Source organism: Micromys minutus (genome assembly GCF_963924665.1).
Source record: "Micromys minutus genome assembly, chromosome: 16".
Lineage (NCBI taxonomy): Eukaryota > Metazoa > Chordata > Mammalia > Rodentia > Muridae > Micromys > Micromys minutus.
In genome coordinates, this window is record NC_137985.1 from 30,194,008 (window position 1) to 30,212,181 (window position 18,174).

At 41.6% G+C, this 18,174-nt stretch overlaps 2 protein-coding genes and 1 pseudogene across 6 annotated transcripts; 1 reads left to right on the plus strand and 2 right to left on the minus strand.

Annotated features, from left to right (window-relative positions):
* The first annotated feature begins 1,058 nt into the window (after nt 1-1,058).
* On the plus strand, nt 1,059-8,693 carry PUS3 (pseudouridine synthase 3). Of its 3 annotated transcripts, none has more exons than XM_080930201.1 (5): nt 1,071-1,098; nt 3,996-4,021; nt 6,096-6,502; nt 6,608-7,173; nt 7,981-8,693. In XM_080930201.1, exons 3-5 carry the CDS (start codon nt 6,107-6,109, stop codon nt 8,477-8,479), a joined length of 1,461 nt encoding a protein of 486 aa, XP_080786327.1. In that variant the 5' UTR covers nt 1,071-1,098; nt 3,996-4,021; nt 6,096-6,106; the 3' UTR covers nt 8,480-8,693. The 3 variants fall into 3 exon arrangements, with proteins under 3 accessions (XP_080786328.1, XP_080786327.1, XP_080786329.1); XM_080930203.1 differs by lacking the exon at nt 1,071-1,098 and adding an exon at nt 4,814-4,860; XM_080930202.1 differs by lacking the exon at nt 3,996-4,021 and having other exon boundaries at nt 1,059-1,098.
* On the minus strand, nt 2,197-11,063 carry HYLS1 (HYLS1 centriolar and ciliogenesis associated). 2 transcript variants are annotated; one of them, XM_080930205.1, is made up of 4 exons: nt 11,041-11,063; nt 9,658-9,708; nt 5,382-5,500; nt 2,197-3,350 (listed from the first exon to the last, which is right to left on the minus strand). In XM_080930205.1, exons 3-4 carry the CDS (start codon nt 5,393-5,395, stop codon nt 2,423-2,425), a joined length of 942 nt encoding a protein of 313 aa, XP_080786331.1. In that variant the 5' UTR covers nt 5,396-5,500; nt 9,658-9,708; nt 11,041-11,063; the 3' UTR covers nt 2,197-2,422. The 2 variants fall into 2 exon arrangements, with proteins under 2 accessions (XP_080786331.1, XP_080786330.1); XM_080930204.1 differs by lacking the exon at nt 11,041-11,063 and adding an exon at nt 10,736-10,867.
* Nucleotides 11,064-17,290: 6,227 nt separating this feature from the next.
* On the minus strand, nt 17,291-17,831 carry LOC308430765 (troponin I, slow skeletal muscle-like; annotated as a pseudogene). The gene has a single exon. The product of its transcript is annotated as a troponin I, slow skeletal muscle-like (transcript).
* Nucleotides 17,832-18,174: the final 343 nt, after the last annotated feature.

Below are 18,174 nucleotides of genomic sequence, written 5' to 3' on the forward strand. Positions count from 1 at the left end.
GCCCCCGGCACGTGCTGCCACCCCCGCACTGGGCAGCGCCGGCTCGGCTCAGCGGCCAATGGTCAGGCTCCGGGACCTGCGTCCGCCTCGCGACCACCCGAGGCGCGGCGCAGTGCGCAGGCGCGGGCCTGGCGCGGGGCGGGCGGAGGGAGAGAGGTGCGGGGCGCAGCTGTGCGGGACACCCGCGAGCTTCCCGTTTGGCCATCCGGCCATCCGCACAGCAGAGAGAAAATGGGCACCGAGGCGGTATCCACACCGCGCTGCAGACTCTCTCGTGCAGGTATCTCTCCCGACCGCCCTGCTTGGGCATCACAAGGTGTGAGATTGCAAAGTGGAGGGACAGGTGGGCGTGAGCCAAGGTCGGGAAAGAAAACAGAATTCAAATGCGGACATCTGTCTCAGACCTGGCTACCTGAGGTGTGCCCATATACACGCGTGTTTTAATTATTATTCTAAGGCGTGGTCCCTTTTTATAGCAACCTGGATCACTACTACCTATGACATACATATATTGCACAGCTCTGGGGTTTGGATCAAAGAACCAGGATTTTCAGTTTTTCGACTGGAATGTTAAGAGTTGGGGCAATATTTCTAGAACTGTCAAAAACAGAAAATCAAAACTGAAGCCGTGATCTCTCCGTGGTGCTGAAGCAGAATTCCTTGGCCCTGTTCCATCGCAATCATTCAGAGTTTTCAGGTCATATAGCATTTGCCTTTAGCCCTTACACTTACGTTCTGATAGTGTTTTGGACTTGCCAGGTTAAATTTCTGGTAATTAAACGGTGTGCAAGATTGGGCAGGCTCTTCAATCTCTTAGTTTTCATATAGGATAGCCAGCATTTGAAATCTTTCTCTCATTTTAGACCAGACTATAATTTCGCCATTCGTTCTTTTTTATTGATTTTGCCTTGCATTGAAGAGGATGCAGCATCAGAAACCTGCGCATGCGGTGGGCTTCGGCTTCAAGCGCACACCGGGCCTTCGGAACTACATTTCCCAGAACCACAGGCGCACATTTAATGAGGCCGCGCATGCTTACTGAAGACGGAAAGCCACAGCTTCCGGCTAGTTGCATGGCCGCGCACTGAGGATTGGAAGGTAAGTGTGGACTTTGCGGTGGGCTGTTTTGAGTTCTAGGGAGGAATGAACAGATGGAGGGAGGCTGAACTGATACCTCCTGCCCCGGTACTTAAGTGTTTCAAGGCCTTGGTGTATGAAGTGGGATTCAGGACAACGCGTGTCGTGTCGTGCCTGAGACTTCTTGGAACTAAGAAAGTCCCACCAGCGGGGCTTAGATTCTGTAACTAGTTTAGAAGGCCTCTACTGCACCAGAATTGCTCAAATATAAACAGCAGTAACCCATTAAAGATGCTATGGGAGGAAGGGGTGGCAGGAAATTATTTATTTTGGGTTTTGCTTTACACGATACCTTTCAGAGTTAATGATCGTAGCGCATCTTGAACTCTATCACAGAGGAAATGTGTACCCTCACCATTTAAAAAGCTTGAAGTTTCGTACATTTGGGGCTTGCTATTTTAGGTTAGATGCTTAGTGCAGCCAGGAATTCCCTTTGTGGGTATTTTGGTCACCGACACATAGTATCTGCCAACTTCCTGAATTTCACTGATAAACCTCGTGTGCTGGAGCAAACAGTACTGGCCCAAAAGTCTTGGGGTCTGGTGACTGACCCCAAATCTGCCTGGTGACTGGATTGATCTCTGCCCCAATTCACGATTATAAGGAGTCCTGATTACTTTTTCTTCTTGATAATGTGTCTAACAGTGGGTGGAACTGGGTAAATACATTCTATCTATAGCATTAAATGTTGTTCAGAAAATGTTTTAACAGCTAGTAATTGGCAGTGCTAATCATGTTTAATGCTCTTCCTTCTTGAACAAACTCTCTGCTTTCAGGCCTAAATTTAGTACTTGAAATAGACAACTGACTTAGATATACCTCACTGGACTATCAAGATCTGTACACAGTCTAGTTCATTTTTGTGTCTGTCTTCATGTCAGGCTGTATACAAAACCTCTTTGAGTATCATTAGATGATCAGAGGGAGAATCATGGCCTAGGTCTAAGACCCTCTTATATTGGAAAGTACTTAAAACAAGGTTCAAACTCATCATTTTTCAGAATTCTTTAATAGATGAGCTTAATAATTAAAAAAAAAAAAAAAAAAAAAAAACACCAGTTTACAAGTCTTTTCAAAACGGCACTTACTACTTTGACAAAATCCAAATTTCAGTAGTACCCCCGCCCCCTCCCCCAAACAATTGCTGTATGTGAGGATGGCAATTTGACATACCAACAACAGTAAGAAGAACCTGCTTTTCATGGCAGTTGTATTTAAAGGAGAGATAGAGAAGTAGGTTATCCTAAATCCTTTGGTAATAGAGACAGGTTTCTAAAAAAATGACTTAAGAAGGAGAAAGTGGGAAGGGAAGCTTCTTGGGCATAACACCATTTGCAAGGTCACAACGGACACCCCAACGAAGGGCAGATCTTTTCTTCTCAGTTGGTACTAGGTAATTGTTTGGAACATATACATGTTGAGGCTTGGACTGAGGCTCTGTTCGGGAAAGCATTTGCCCTCGGACACTCCAGCGTAACTCCTTTCTTTGATCTTCACCAGGAAACCGCATTGAATCCCAGTCCCTTTTGTACTCAAAATATCTGGCTACTCTGTCTATCTTGCCCCGGTTTCGGCTTAACTGATCCAGTCTGGGGAGAATAAAGGACTTGGGTCTGCTGGCAACAATCAAGTCTTGTTCATAAACAGGAGGGCCCATTTCTTCTCTTCGTAGATAGCAAATGAGCTGATCTTGTGACATTCCTTGGTATTCACATGGTAGGTTAAATCTCTGTGATGTGTCAACTGGGGATTCTGTGCCTTCTTGGAATTGCAAGTTCATCAGCCTGTGTCTCAAGTCCCAGAGATCCAAATCACTTTCAGTACCAGATTCAGATTCACTGATAATAGACTCATCTGTCACCAGCACTTCCCCATCAGGCTTTCTGCGCAGCACCTTCCTCTTCATCACTGGTTTTCTGCATTTTTGGGAAGTCTCTGAAACTGTAGATGAAGTGACACGGCTTCCTGTATGTGGGAGGTGTAGGTGCATAGGAAGAACAGGTTTCTTTCCTGGTGTTATTGAAGCTTTACTGTAGGGATCATACTGGCCAGCCTGGGCTTCTCTCCTTGAATCTCCTTCACCCTGCCCCGCACAGATATGTGTAAATGCTGTGGCAGCAGCTAACATTCGTTCTTCTGGATCCATATTGGCCCATTTTTGTCCACCAGGTCCTATCAGTTGCTCCATTGCTTCCTCTACACTATATGCTTGTCTGTAAGAGATAATATTGGTTAATTTCTACCTAATTGCTCATTCTTATATCAATCTTACAATTAAATGGAAAATGGCAAATAATTGTGGGAGAGATATATCTCATTTCTTACATTCATTTCTACTTATTTCTTACTCTTTCTTTTGCCTTATCACATTGAGTAGTTTCTATGATATGGGCTCAGTTCTCCACATGTAAAGCTTGAGACCACATGTAATGGAGCATGATGCTTAGTGAACATTATATAAACATGCTTAGAGAATGCTTTATATATATGACCTCACTCAGGTGTTTTATTAATCCATGCAATCCTTATATTTTTAGGCTTAGGTCTTTTTTACAGGATGCTCCATGAAGTTAACTTTCCAAAAGGTATATAGCTCTAGTAAATAACAGATCTAGAACTGTAGCTCAGGCAGTCTGAATTACACTTAGTCCTTGCTGTTATTCCTAAGTGATATAACCCAAACATCAGATACATTATTATTATACATGCACACAAAAAATACATTATTATACATGTACCCAAACATCAAAACAATATATAGTTATACATGCACACAAAACAAATATGAATGCATATACTACAAGGTATATTCTGTTCTAATAAAAATAACTTGAATGTACATTATCTTCAACACCCAGTGGCTGATTTCCTGAGTGGATTTAAGGTAGGTAATCTATTGCCTGCTACTTGATTTCCCTTTTCTCTTGAAACTGAAAATTTATGCATACTTTTTAAGCATGGATTTTCCCTCCCTGATAAATTTCTCTAGGAGGCAGTTTCTTAGCAGTTTTCTAGAATTTTTCACATCCAGACTAATTTTTTCCCCACTATAAAGCAGCATGGTGTAAGTCCTCTCTGAATTGTGGTGATTAGGTGTCAGTACAGGAAAACCTACTTCAAAGCTTTAGTTTTGTTGAAAACAAAACCATTTAACGTTTTGCCAAATTCATCCAGTCCCTTCTTGACATAATCTAGATTTGTAATCACTTGTTAAAAATTAACGTACAGTGAGTATCTTGTAAACTCTTACTTGCACAAGCATGTAGCACAGGTTAAACTTATAGCATGGAATTACCTCTAAAGTTTCCCACTCCTCCCTCCAGTGGTATATCATCAAACTTGCTCATCCTTGTAGTTAACTGTCCTCATATACTTGAACATATTTTCATAAGCTTTTTCTCATTTACCTCTCAGTTTGTTAACATTTTATTGCTCTTTATATTAAAACTGACTATATTTACATACTAAGTTTTATACAAGTTCTAAGTGTGAAGTTAAACCTAGGTCTTGCATGTCAGGCATGTGTTCTATCATTGTGCTATATCCCCAACTTTTGTCTGTTTTTAACCTTTTAAAATCTGTTCTTGTTAGCCTAAGTGTTTCATTTTTTTAGGTAGTCACTTTCTCCTTGGGTTCTTGGGGTTTTAGTGTTTACTTAGAAATTCCTTTCTCCTAGGAACAGAGCTTGGTGCCAAGAGTGATTGCCTTAGCATACACGAGGCTGTAAGTCTAGTTCCTAATATCGCTATCCCTAAAAGCTTTCTCAGATGATTCAATAATAGAAGAAAAGGCTGCCTTTAATCCCAGCAGTTGGGAGCCAGAGGCAGGTGGATCTCTGAATTCAAGGTCAGCCTAGTTTACAGATTGAGTTCTGGGTTAGCCAGGGCTACACAGAGAAACCCTGTCTTGAAAAACCAAAAGGGTATTTTGCTGTCTTCTAGTAATTTAGTTTGACTTTCAAGATTTAAATGTTTAACCTTCTATCATAAATAAACTCCAAGGACTAAAATGGAACTTTTAGACATAGCCTCAGAACAGATGTAGAATTGCTAACCAAGTAACCACAGTCACAGATTAATTAGAACCACCTCAGTGCTGAGACTGTTATCACTGCCCTTTGGTTACTGAAATGCATCAGAAATTTTACCTTCTAGATTCAAGTTATGTCACACTAACTCAACTGTGGTAGAAATCATTTATAAACACATGAAATTTGGTTGTAAAAAAAATTCAGTAATTATTACCTCTTTTCTGCCATTAAAACTGCTTAAAGTAAGGAAAATTTGTCTCCAGGTTCTACTCCCAGTGGGAAATACAATCATGTATAGTATTTCTTCAATTAAGATAGCTTCTATTGTACCACCTTTAGAACAAAACAGAACATTAGTAACAACATATAGGCCACTTACTTGAAATATTATAAAACAATAGAAACAGCCATAAATAGTTCACATAAATAATCCTAAGCATTAAAAAATACTGGACAAATGTACCAAGAAATCATGAGAAAATTTTATAGGGAGAAAATGGTCATTCTGAGTCCTTAGTCATCTTGGCTAGTGACAAAGAAGTAAAATTATTGAGACATTTCCATAAATTAAAAAAAAAATCAAAACTGGTGACTTTTTTTCCTTTTATGAAGTGGCCAGATAGATTACAAAAGAACAGTATCTGAGTGTTGAATCCATAATAATTAAACTAGTAATTTTGGGCATGCTGTGCAAGCAAAACCTAAACACTTTAACATCAAAGTAGATCTTAGCTATTCTTTTGTTTTCTAGAGGTAGAATCTTGTTCTTCCTGGAACTTCTGTCTGTCTCTCAAGTACTAGGACTCTAATCTTGCACTAAACAAATGTCAGACTGGATATTTTATCATGTGACACTGTCATCACCAAAGGAACCAAAGCACTGAAATTGACATATCACCTCACTGTCTTCTTTATTATCTTTTCACAGGGTGGACCTGCATGATTTCTTTCTGGGATGTCATGGCTGAAAACACAGACAGAGACCAGATTGAGAAACTCCTAAACAGAGTAAAGGAACTGGAGCAGGAAGTGGAAAGACTTAAGAAAGAACAGGCCAACAATATAAAAGACTCAGGCATCAGAGAAAATTCTTTAGGCTCTGGAAAAGCTAAGCGTGCTTTTGATTTCAGTGCTCATGGCCGTAGACATGTAGCTTTAAAAATCGCCTATCTAGGCTGGGGATACCAGGGCTTTGCCAGTCAGGAAAACACAAGCAATACCATTGAAGAGAAACTGTTTGAGGCTTTAACTAAGACCCGACTAGTAGAAAGCAGACAGACATCCAACTATCACCGGTGTGGTCGGACAGACAAAGGAGTTAGTGCCTTTGGACAGGTAAGAGCCAATACATTGTTTCTCAGAGCCAGTAATTACAGGGAATCCGAGTGTACATACTGAGTCTTGATATCTCTGCAACAGTTTGTCTTTATAATTCCACAGGTGATTTCACTGGACCTACGTTCTCAGTTTCCAAGGGGCAGGGATTCAGAAGATTATAATTTAACAGATGAAGCTGATGATGTTGCTAAAGAGATCCGCTATACTCACATCCTCAACCGGGTGCTCCCTGCAGACATCCGAGTATTGGCCTGGGCCCCTGTAGAACCGAGCTTCAGTGCTAGGTTTAGCTGTCTGGAGCGGACTTACCGCTATTTTTTCCCTCGTGCTGATTTAGATATTGCAATCATGAATTATGCAGCTCAGAAATATGTTGGCACTCATGATTTCAGAAACTTGTGTAAAATGGATGTAGCCAATGGAGTGATTAATTTTCAGAGGACTATTCTGTCTGCACAAGTACAGCTAGTGGCCCAGAGCCCAGGTGAGGAGAGAAGGCAAGAACCATTCCAGTTATGTCAGTTTGAAGTGATTGGTCAGGCATTCTTGTATCATCAAGTTCGATGTATGATGGCTATCCTCTTTCTGATTGGCCAAGGAATGGAGAAGCCAGAGATTATTGATGAACTTCTGAACATACAGAAAAATCCCCAGAAACCTCAATATAGGTAAGTTAAATCAAACTAGTGTATTCTTGTCCCTTCCATTATTGAAATTACTCACCAGTGACTCTGCCCTCATTAAACTTCATACTTTTAAAAGATTTTATTTTATGCACAAGTGGGTTTTTTTGTTTGTTTGTTTGTTTGTTTTTTTTTGCCTATATCTATGTACGAGAACTACCTGTGCACCTGGTAACTACATAGGCCAAAGAAGGTGTCAGGTATTTCAGAACTGGAGTTACAGAAGGTTGTAGGTCACTATGTGGGTACTGAGAATTGAACCCAGGTCCTCTGCAAGAGCAGCTAATGCTCTTAACCACTGAGCCATCTCCCCAATTCTCTATAAATTTGTAACTTGTCGAATGTTATGAACATGTAAGAGGGGGTCCAATCTACTAGTTTTCCCCCCCCCCCATTAGTAAGGAAATAGCTATTTGGACTGGGCTCCTAATTCCTGGTTCTGAAGTCATAGGGAAGGTAGAGGTTTTTATTTTGTGAATAGGATGTGGCTAAACAGACACCCATAGTTCATTCCTAAGTTGTGAGAGTGTCATGATAAACTGTTTTAAATTTTCTAGTATGATGGGGAGTCCTATCAACCCATGTCTTGATGACTTGTTACCACTAACATTTACTTAGTACAGGTCAAATGATTGTTACTTTTTTTTTTTTTTTTTTGCTCCAGATTAAGACAGTTACTCACCATTGACATTAGTGGATCTTCCCTGACTCCTTAATTTCAACTAATGCCCAATATTTTAAAAAAGAACCACTGGCTAACTGCTGTGTATTCTCAAACTTGTTTCTCTCTAGCATGGCTGTTGAATTTCCTCTCGTCTTGTATGACTGTAAATTTGAAAATACCAAGTGGATTTATGATCACGAGGTTCAGGAGTTCAATGTTACTCACCTACAACAGCTATGGGCTAATCATGCTGTTAAAACTCACATGCTATATAGTATGTTACAAGGACTAGACTCTGTTATGGTAACCTGTGCAGCAGGAACAAAGATGGATGAAGCAACAGAATGGAGAAACATTCAACCCTCTGTCATAAAGCACACCAGTGCCTTTGTAGAAGGAGTGAGAATGCGCACATATAAGCCCCTGATGGAGCGCCCCAAATGCCAAGGACTGGAATCCCGGATCCAGCATTTTGTACGAAGAGGACGAATTGAGCACCCACATTTACTTCATAAGGAAGAAAAGAAGGCCAAAAGGGACTGTGCTGACAAAGAAGAAAATACTGTTTTAGAGAATCCAACGAAGAGGGTTTGTATAATAGATGCAGAAATTAACAGCATTGTATAATCCCAGGAAGCATCTTTACCAGGATCCAGGGAGCAACAACCAGTTAAAATTCTAATGACTGGCATAAAGGCCTAATAAGTTCCTAAACAGTGAAAGGTATATTTTCTAGTCCCTGCCTGATTATGAAATTATGAATTATGAAATGAAAGAAGGAGAGAGCACTTGTCAGTTATATGCACCTGGAAATCTGTGCCTTGTGTTCAAATCCATTAAAGCCTGGTCTACAAATATATTTGTTGTTCTTTTTCCAAGGCAAATGTGATAGCTACTAATCTGAAGGGTCTTTGCCAAAGTGTCTTGCTGTCTAAGAATCAAAGATAGATGAGATGCGTTCTGTGCTAGGTATGAGGCTGCTCAGATCCACCTAAAAAGATTGCACAGCATGTTTTAATGAGGCAGCTGAATGCTTTGAGTCTAAGGTGGGAAATGCAAGTTATTTAATGGGTTGGGAATTAGCACATACTTAGTATGGCTGGAAATTGACAAAAGTTAATTCAGGTAAGCAGTGTGTCACATTGTTTTTTAGAGCCACTAAGAGTTTTAAATGAAAATTATGTAGCAAAAGCATTGCTAATATTTATCCAAGCATACATAATTTTTAACTCATTGTCCTTTGTAAGAAAAAATACCATAGCAGAATAACCTAGGTTTCTACCTTAGTAACTTGTCACTACAGCAGTGTTATGCAGATTTATTTACTAGACAAATAAAACCCAAGCAGGTTTTTATTTACCAATCAACAAGTAGTTTGTTCTTATGGTCAAGACCCAAAACATCATGTCCTGAAACTGCTAAATAAAGGAATGTGTAAACACATACTTAAAATATTGCTGCCTAAGTGCTACTAGAACTAGGGGTGGCGTATAGTACAGAATCAAAAACTTAAGGGAAAGAATCCCAGTTTAGAAGGTCACAGCTTAAGGCGCAGAAGTGATGCACACAGTACTAGCCTTCACAGCCCAGCGGAGCAGTGACACAGTCATCGTGTAACATTCCAGAAGGACTGCTGTGTCCTTTAGTTTTTCAAATTCTGGAAAGTTTTATGTGTGTATGCACATGGGTGTCCACAGGTCAGGAGAAGGCATCTTTAGATTACTTAGGGCTGGAATTAGAGGCATTTGTGAGCCATCCATTGGGTGCTGGGATTCCCAGCTCTGGTCCTCAGAGCAATTTCTTACCTTATTTTGGTTTGCATTGATTGGCTGTATTTGAGTTAACAAAAAAGAAACCTAGAAAAGAAAAACTAACTTTAAGAAACATTTAAAAAGTCAACTCCAAAGCAACAATACTTTGGGGGCGGGGAAGCCCTAACTAAAGGGTGTTATATTCCAGGAGTATACAGAAGCAAGAGTTCAGGGCTGAGGCAAATCCTTTTTTACCCAGTGTATCTGGGTATGAATATAAAAGAACAGATCCAGTTAAGCTTATGTTTGGTTTTTAGTCATCACAGAGCAGCAAATGAGAAGCCCCTAAATGTATTTTTACAAAATTACTTCAGAGAAGTAATAGTTACAGAAACTCCAAGTAGGACTGGATGCTAGGAAAATGTATAGTGGGGCTTAAAGCTTACTTCATTTACAAAGTGGAGTTATTTCAAAAGGTTTTGAGGTTTAATTGAGACATGTATGTATCAGTTGGCCGGGGATGATTTTATACTAAAGTCAAGATGAGTTTAATGGCATCCTTACAGTGATAAAGTCCTTTCCTTTAGTGTTTAAGTTATGCCCCCTTCGTTTTTACACCTCAAATATGTAGATGCTTACAAAGTGAAATGCAGCGTTTCAAGTCTACAGGCTACACTCAAGTTTCTTTGCTTTCTAAACAAAACACAACGATCTCACGAGAAGCTATCTTATATTTTGTGGATAAATATGGGTAATATTGACTAAAATACCTCTTCTTTTCTTTAAAAAACAAACAAGCAAACAACTCAGTTTAATGTTCCAGGATTACCTAGTTACAGCTGAAAAGATTCAGAGGGTAGGATTTTTAGTCCTTTAAATTCCTGGATTTGGCTACAACTGAAATTAGGGTGTAACTCAACATCTAAGTCAAATGACAAAGTGCTCTCGATTATTACCTCGACGCACGCGTTAGAATGCTCTTTTTTGTTTCCACTTTCATCTGCAGTGTACATTGAAAAACCTAACCAACTTGAAAGAAAGGGCATTGTAATATTTTTGTTTGTGTTGTTCAGCTTTTATAAGGTCTCTATCGCTGGGATAGGATCACCCAGAGGGGTTCCTTCAGTTTTACCTGCTATCCTAAATCCTCAGCGAACGATATGGGCAGCCGGTTGTACTCATGAATCCACGGAAGGTGAAGACCAAACGTGAGGTTACTTCTCTGCTCTTTCAACAATAACACCACCAGTCGCACCATCTGGCCACTGGCGTGCCTGGAGCTTGTCTTCCCCAGGGACCCGTCCCCATTTCCACGCTGGCAGGTATACCCACCGGGGAAAAGTGGCGCAGGCAGGGTGTACATTACATTGTGACCTGCACGGCCTGCGTCCGGGCAGCAGGGTAAAGACGACCCGAGCAGCGCACGCCGAGATTTACCTTGAAGGCATGAGCCTGGCAGGGAAGAAAACGCGAATCCACGCGCAGCGGCCGAGGGAAGGAGCTGCACCCTGTCCCAGGAAAGGTCCACCGCCCCGGCTCGGCGATCCTCACCGCCGCCGCTCACTGAGGAGTAGAGCTTCCACGCGCGCAGGCGCACAAAACCTCCACGCTCAGAATAGTCGTTAACGGTCCACCGTTCAAGTTTAAATCCCGGAGCGAGCCCACGCCCTTGGCTCCGCCCACCATCTCTCTCATTGGCCCAGAGGCCAGACATTCTCCAAATCTACATAAAGATTGGTGCACATTTTCCTTGAGCCCGCCCCCTCGGTTCCGGAAGCGGGGTTTGGGGCTTGGAGCTGAAGTGGGAACCCGCCGGGCAGTGGCGCGGAAGCCTTTTCTTGGTTGTCGGAGTGTTAATCTGGCGGTTGGGCAACGGGCTGGCCCTGCTCGGTGTCGCCGCCGCTCTTGGCTTTGGTCGGCGGCGTCGGAGAGGAACGGAGGGGAGGGTTCAGGGGTGCGGCTGACCCAGCTCGTGAGTTTGCCTCTTCTGCAACCCGCTGCTGCGGTCCCGGCGACACAATACGCGCTTTTTCAGAACGCACTGTTACTCTCCTTTTCTAAGCGTACTTGTAACAACAACAACAACAAATTATATATGCCTAACGTTTAAAATGTTTTGTTTTATGTTTTATACATACCTGGAAAAAAGTAGCCTAGTGTTTTGAAGATTATAGAGGGTGAGATAGGAAAAGAGGCCCCCATAGTTTAACTTTCTAGTCACTGGCATGCATCGACTCCAAAGAATTTTGTCCAAATTCTAACGGTTGTATTTTCTAACACAAATAGGCAAGTGTTTATTTCTTAGCATCTAGAAAGCAGGGTTGTTAAAATGGGGTTAAGAGCATGGATTGCTCTTCCATTGGTCCTAGTAACCACATGCTTGTCTCATAAAGGGATCTTATGCCTTCCTCTGAGAGCAGGTGTTCAACAGACAAAGCACTTACCTCGCTTTTTCTCACGGCCTTTGCTCTACCTCTGAGGCAGTTGAGGATTTATTGAAGAAGACTGAATGACTGCCCCTTGATGGACAATGTACTAATACTTTAGTGCACATTCTGTCTTCCTGTAATGCTTGCATGGAATTTTCTTTAACATAGAACTTCCAGCTAATGTGTCTCAAAAAGGCTAGATTTTCTTACCTACTTTTGAACAGTCAGCTTTATTTTTTTATACCTCAAGTTAGCTTGCCATGTAGCCCAGGCTGGCCTTGATCTCAAGATCCTCTTCCCTCTGGTAGGAGGACTGTGCTTTGTCAGCCGAAAGCAAAAATAAACATGACCATAGTACAATAACTATACTTGCTTCATAGGTGATAGCTCATATGACTTAATATCCAATGTTTAAATTTTCACTTGCTTCTCCAAGTCAGAATTCAGAGTTGCACATTGGGATTGGTCAATTTATCTTGTTTCTTTAATTCTAGAAATGCCTCCATTTCTCTTATAGTTTACTTTCTAAAGAAGCCAAGTCATTGGATTTTGGATCACTCTAGTGAGTGTCTTCCTTACCTTTTGACTGTCACATAGTTCTCTTTTATTTAACTAGGTGTAGTTGATTTTAACCCCTCAACATCTTTATTTACAGGTTCAAATATTTTCAACTGGTTATATGGTCATACTTAAGCAGCCTTTTGTGATATCTTTGCTTGCCTTACCCCTTGGTTGACATTTTGAATCTCTGATTATACCCTGTCTATCATTTTTAGGTTTTTTTTTTTTTTCCTGCTTTGTCTTCCCAGTACAGGGGAGTAACAGAGCAAGTGCCATTATTTTTCCATAGGTTTCTGGTTTGTGTACCTGAATGCTCTTTTCTCAAACAAGAGGTACTGGATAAAGACATTCTTGGGTGAGGTAGAGTTAAGTTTTGAGCATGTTGCATTTGGGGTGTGTGCTAGCATTCTGTTGCTGTGACTTAACAGAGAAACTGAAATGGAGGAAAGATTTATTGTGGTTCGAAGTTTGAGCTCATACTCATGATCTTGGGTGAATATCATGGTGGGTATATGTAGCCGAACACAGCTCATCTTATGGCAGCTGGGAAGCAGAGAGAGAGAGAGAGAGAGAGAGAGAGAGAGAGAGAGAGAGAGAGGGAGAAAGGGTGGAGGCATACTTGATTACCTACTTCCTTTAACCAGGTCCCACCTCCTAATAATGCCACTAAATTATGAACCTTCACTAAGTTAGTCAACCAATGAGATTGGTGCTCTCTGATCTAATCACATTCCATTGAGTAGATTCACCCACTAGGGACCAGTCCTTCAAATCATTAAGCTCAAGGTATTCTCAAGATACCCTGAGATGTTCTGGGGAGAGAAGAGTAAGTAGTTAGATTTAAAGAAAACAATTTGTGTTGATAGAGAGTTGACTAAGTGGTTAAGAGTACTTGTCTCTCTTGCAGAGGACCCAGGTTTGATTCCTAGCATCATGTTCAACCATCTGTAACTCCACTCCTAGGGGATCCATACTTTCTTCTGACCTTCACAGGCACCATGCATGCACATGGTGTGTGTGCGTGCACACACACACACACACACACACACACACAGAGCAGAACACCCATATACATAAAGTAATAAAATGAGTAAATAAAAGTGTGTTGAGTGATGTTTGAGAACTGAGAGAAAATTTTTGTTTTACACAACAATCTTCCTTTGTGAGCTTGGGTAAACTTGGAGTGTATCAGTAAAATTAGAAATATTAGGCACCATGCCACACTACCCTTGCTAGTCTCTGTCCCCGCCAGCAGCTGCCCTCTTTCGACTCTCTGCTACAAACTCTGCTCACATTCCCAGTAACCCAGCAAAATCAAAACTCTAGAAGTTTCTAATTTATCCATCAGATTTATCTCAATAAATTCTCAGTCCACAAAATGTCCACACCATAACTCAGAATTTTGGGGTTTCAAAAGCCTGTGCCAAGCCCAGTGTTTCTCTGTTACAGATCAGGAAGTGGCTCTAGTTACCGATTCTCCAGCACTGTCTGCCCGAGTACCACTATACTTTCTACCATGACATTAGCAGACCAACCTCTGAAACTGTAAGCAAGACACAGTTAAATGCTTTTTAAAAATGAGTTGCCTTGGTCATGGTGTCTCTTTGCAGCTATAGAACAGTGATCAAGTTGTAGAGGGCTTGAGGTCCACTGGCTTACAGATGGCAGTAGAGAAACCAGTATTGTTAAACAGCTAGGGGTTTGTTTTTTTTTTCCCCCTTTTTTCTTTTTCTTCTTCAGTGGAATTGATACCTGTTCACCCAGGAGGCTAGAATGGATGTTATTAATTAACATGGTGAATTTTTTGCTGTTCTGTTGAACTAGCCTCCACTAATTCCCCAACTCCTGAGCATTGTTTTTCATAGAACACATCTTTATAAAAGAGGTCTCATGCACTTGTAAAAAAGTGTTGATTCCACACTTGTTATAAACCCTCCTTCTCAGACCCTTATCTTGAGCACTGTTCTCAGTCTTTAGAACTTATTCTTTTGGAAGAGGCCACAGGTGCTCTGTAAAAGACATTTGCAAGGAAATTTCAATGTAACCTTGCTTTAAGCTTTGTTGTGATGATCATGAGGAAACTTGTTCCCAAAGTTGAACCGGATTTAAATATCTCAAAAATTAAATGGCTCAGGATCATACTCTGTATGTTTGAGCCAGTGTGCCTAAAACCCTTGCTACCTCACAGGGGTTGTTTTTGTGCCAGCCATGACACTTGAAGGGATCCCCACAACCAAGACAATCTACAATGCCTTTCAGCATCATTTTCCAGTGTCCCCTTGTATGAGCCTTCTACTCTAGTCAGTTTTACTTGTTCACTGTCCCCAAGGCTCTGGAGTTCATGGAGACTCCCTATCTAGAGTGCCTTTTCTCTTCCCACATTGAATGCCTCTTTAGTGCTCAGTTCTAGTCTGTTTTGTTTGTTTGTTTTCCATCAACCCTCTCTAACTGCCCTCCAGTTTTTGAAATCTGACCCACTTTGAAATTCCTCAGCTTCCTACACCATTGATCACCTAGAATACACAGTGCAGGGGGGTCGGAACTTTCGGATTCTCTGGGCTACGTTGGATGAAGAATGGTCTCAGACCCCTCCTTACATATACAAATACTAATGTAAGCTGATGAGAAAAAAAATTGGCATGTAAATTTTATGATATCCCTCACCACAGACGAACACTCACTCCTTACATCTGAGTTATGTGACTCCAATTTAGAGACTCATTTGAAATAATCTGAGTTTGTGTTCATCAATAGAGAAGAATGAGTGTATCCAAGAAATAAAACTCCACTGATTTTTAAAGACTTTTATTACTATTATATAAGTAAAAAGTATAACATAAAACTGGTGGGAGGTTTGACATTGTATAGAGAAACCTTTGCATCCACATCCGCTTTGATGGAAGCACCTCCATTCTCTGTGGATTCTCAAGTTGCACACCTAAGATTTTGCTGCTAGTTTTACTCTTCCTGTGCTTCATTCTTGAAAAAGCTGCTTTCAAATGCAGGCGTTTCCAACAAGTGATGCCAGGCATGAAGCAAGATTACAAGCCTGGGATTCCTGACTCTGCAACAGGGAAGTTCACACGTGAACAGTTTTTCTTTAAGTTGATTGTCAGGTTAAAGATCTGTGAATTTTCTTTGAAAATGGGCAGGCAGGGAACATATTAATCTAGGCTGACTGAAAACGTGGTTGTAGATATATCAAAATTTTGTTTATTTCTCTAGGAATCTTGAAATCCAGTCTCATTCTTTTATCATTTTATTATATCATATCATGTCATATTATCTCATATTGAAAAATGCACTACATACTTTTTTTTTAACCATTTCAGGGGTGATGTTAAGACAGCTTAACAAAAATTGTGTCTTAATTTGATCTTGTTATATTTGCAACACTATTATGATTTGAAAATTGTATTGATGTTGGGTTTGCCTTGAAGACCAATGTTTTATTTTTAAATTTATCTACATATCTAGCTATTTATCTCTGTTTATTTGTTTTCATTTGTTTTTCAAGGCAGGGTTTCTCTGCATAACCTTGGCTGGCCTGGAATTCCCTCTGTAAAGCAGACTGGCCTTGAATTTATCTGCGTGCCTCCCTCCCCTGTGCTGGGATGAAAGGTGTGCACCACTGCTGGCCAGATAAGATATTTTAAGTGAGTGGTCAAAGTCACTACCAAAGGATCCCCAGGGGTCCAGGTTACTTGACTCTGCTGGTCTTTCTGTGGAGTTCCTTTCCTCTTTGGGGCCCTAACTCCTTCCTCCTATTCTTCCATAGAGTCCCCAAGCTCCATCCACTGTTTGGCTTTGGGTGTCTGTATCTGTCTGAGTCAGTTGCTGGGTGGAGCCTCTCAGAACAAGACATGCTCTTGTCTGCAAGTATAACCAAGTATCATTAAGCATATCAGAGACTGGTGCTTGCCCATGGGTTGGTTTCAAGTTGGGCTAGTTATTGGTTGACCACTTCCTCAGTCTCTGTTCAATCCCCTGAGCCTGCATTTCTTGTAGTCAGGATAAATTTGAGGTTGTTAGTTTTGTGGGTAGGTTGGTGTCTCTATCACTACACTGGAGTTCCTGACTGGTAAACAGAAAGTGGCCTCTTCAGGTTCTATATCCCCAATGTAGTGAGTCACAGCTAAGGTCATCTCCATTGATTCTTGGGTGCTTCCCTATCTCAGGTCTCTGTCTCATCCTGGAGATGCCTCCCACCTCTGTCAGATGCAGATTACCATTTATTTTTACGGCCATCTAGCCATCTCCTCTGTCTGTCCTCACATCTGAACCAACGCCCTTCCCCCCTTCCCCTTCCAACTCCCTCCCTCCCTCCATCTGCCTTTTAAGACTATTTTTTTTTTTAAAATAACCTGGATTTTTTTTAAATGGAGAACTTGGCAACAGAAATGGAGGGAAGCAATATGGGGCTGATGGGAAGGTGTGCTCTCTGCCTCCCTTCTCAGGCTAGGGCTCCTTGGGGTGTCTGGATAACCCCAGCATGTCCAGTGGGTACCATAAACCCATACTATTGGGCCTAGGTCTCAGGCACTGGCATCTCTCTTCCCCTTTACATACCATCTTGGCTTCAAAGGTGGGCATATAGGCTGGAGGGAGGAAGGGCATAGTAGAGATGCACCAGACATGGACAGAAAGATAGGTGAGTGGGACTAGGAGACTCAGACTGCCATACAGCAAGTCCACCTCTACTGGGAAATTGGGGACTTGGCAGCATCAAATATCTTGAGGCCTTCTATGCCAGACATGGCCTCCACACTCTTCCTCCAGTCTCCCACCTCCACTGGCTGCTCCTTTTCTGTGTCTTCTTTCTTCACAGACTTGAGGTTGGCCTGCAGATCCATGGGGCACCTTGTGCTTGGAACCTGGTATGGCTCAGAGCATGACATCAGCTGAGACAAAGACCCGGCACAGGGGAGGATACCTGAACTTCTCACGGAGGTCCAACAACCTTCAGCTTCAGGTCCTTGATCTCTCTTGTCTTGTGGAGGCATTTGGCTTCAATATCATAGCACTCCTCATCTACTATCTCTGCCTTGGCAAGGATCTTTGCACAAGTCCTGAAGGGTGCTGAGGGAAAGACCAAAAATCTGCAGTATGGGGGGTGCACTCTGAGAGATAATGCACCTTCTCAGCCTCTTGCTCTTCATGTTTCTGCTCCCCACACTTCTTGGCCTTGGCTAGTATCAGGCTCCTCAGCATGAATTTACCTGAGGCAGTGACCTTGGATTTCCTCTGGGGATGAGAAAGAGAGATCAGTGGTAAGGCAGAGGCTACAAAACTGGTTTCTTTATCACTACCCAGAATCCTCTCCTATGACTATTATATTTCCCCTTCTAAATGAGATTCAAGAATATTTGCTTGGCCCTTCCTTCTTGTTTAGCCTTTTTGGATCTGTGGAGTGTAGCATGGGTCCCGTATTTTATGGTTAATATCTACTTATAAATGAGTACATACTATGAATATCTTTGTGGGATTGGATTACCTAACTGTAACCAGGGAGTGGCACTATTAGGAAGTATGGCCTTGTTAAAGTAGGTGTGTCACTGTGTGTGTGGGTGTTAATACCTTA

Excerpts from the sequence above, each read along its gene's own strand:
- PUS3 (XM_080930202.1), top strand. The coding sequence starts at position 6,107 with ATGATTTCTTTCTGGGATGTCATGGCTGAAAACACAGACAGAGACCAG. Across the intron at positions 6,503-6,607 it reads GAGTTAGTGCCTTTGGACAG|GTGATTTCACTGGACCTACG; the intron begins GTAAGAGCCAAT and ends ATAATTCCACAG. Across the intron at positions 7,174-7,980 it reads CCCCAGAAACCTCAATATAG|CATGGCTGTTGAATTTCCTC; the intron begins GTAAGTTAAATC and ends GTTTCTCTCTAG.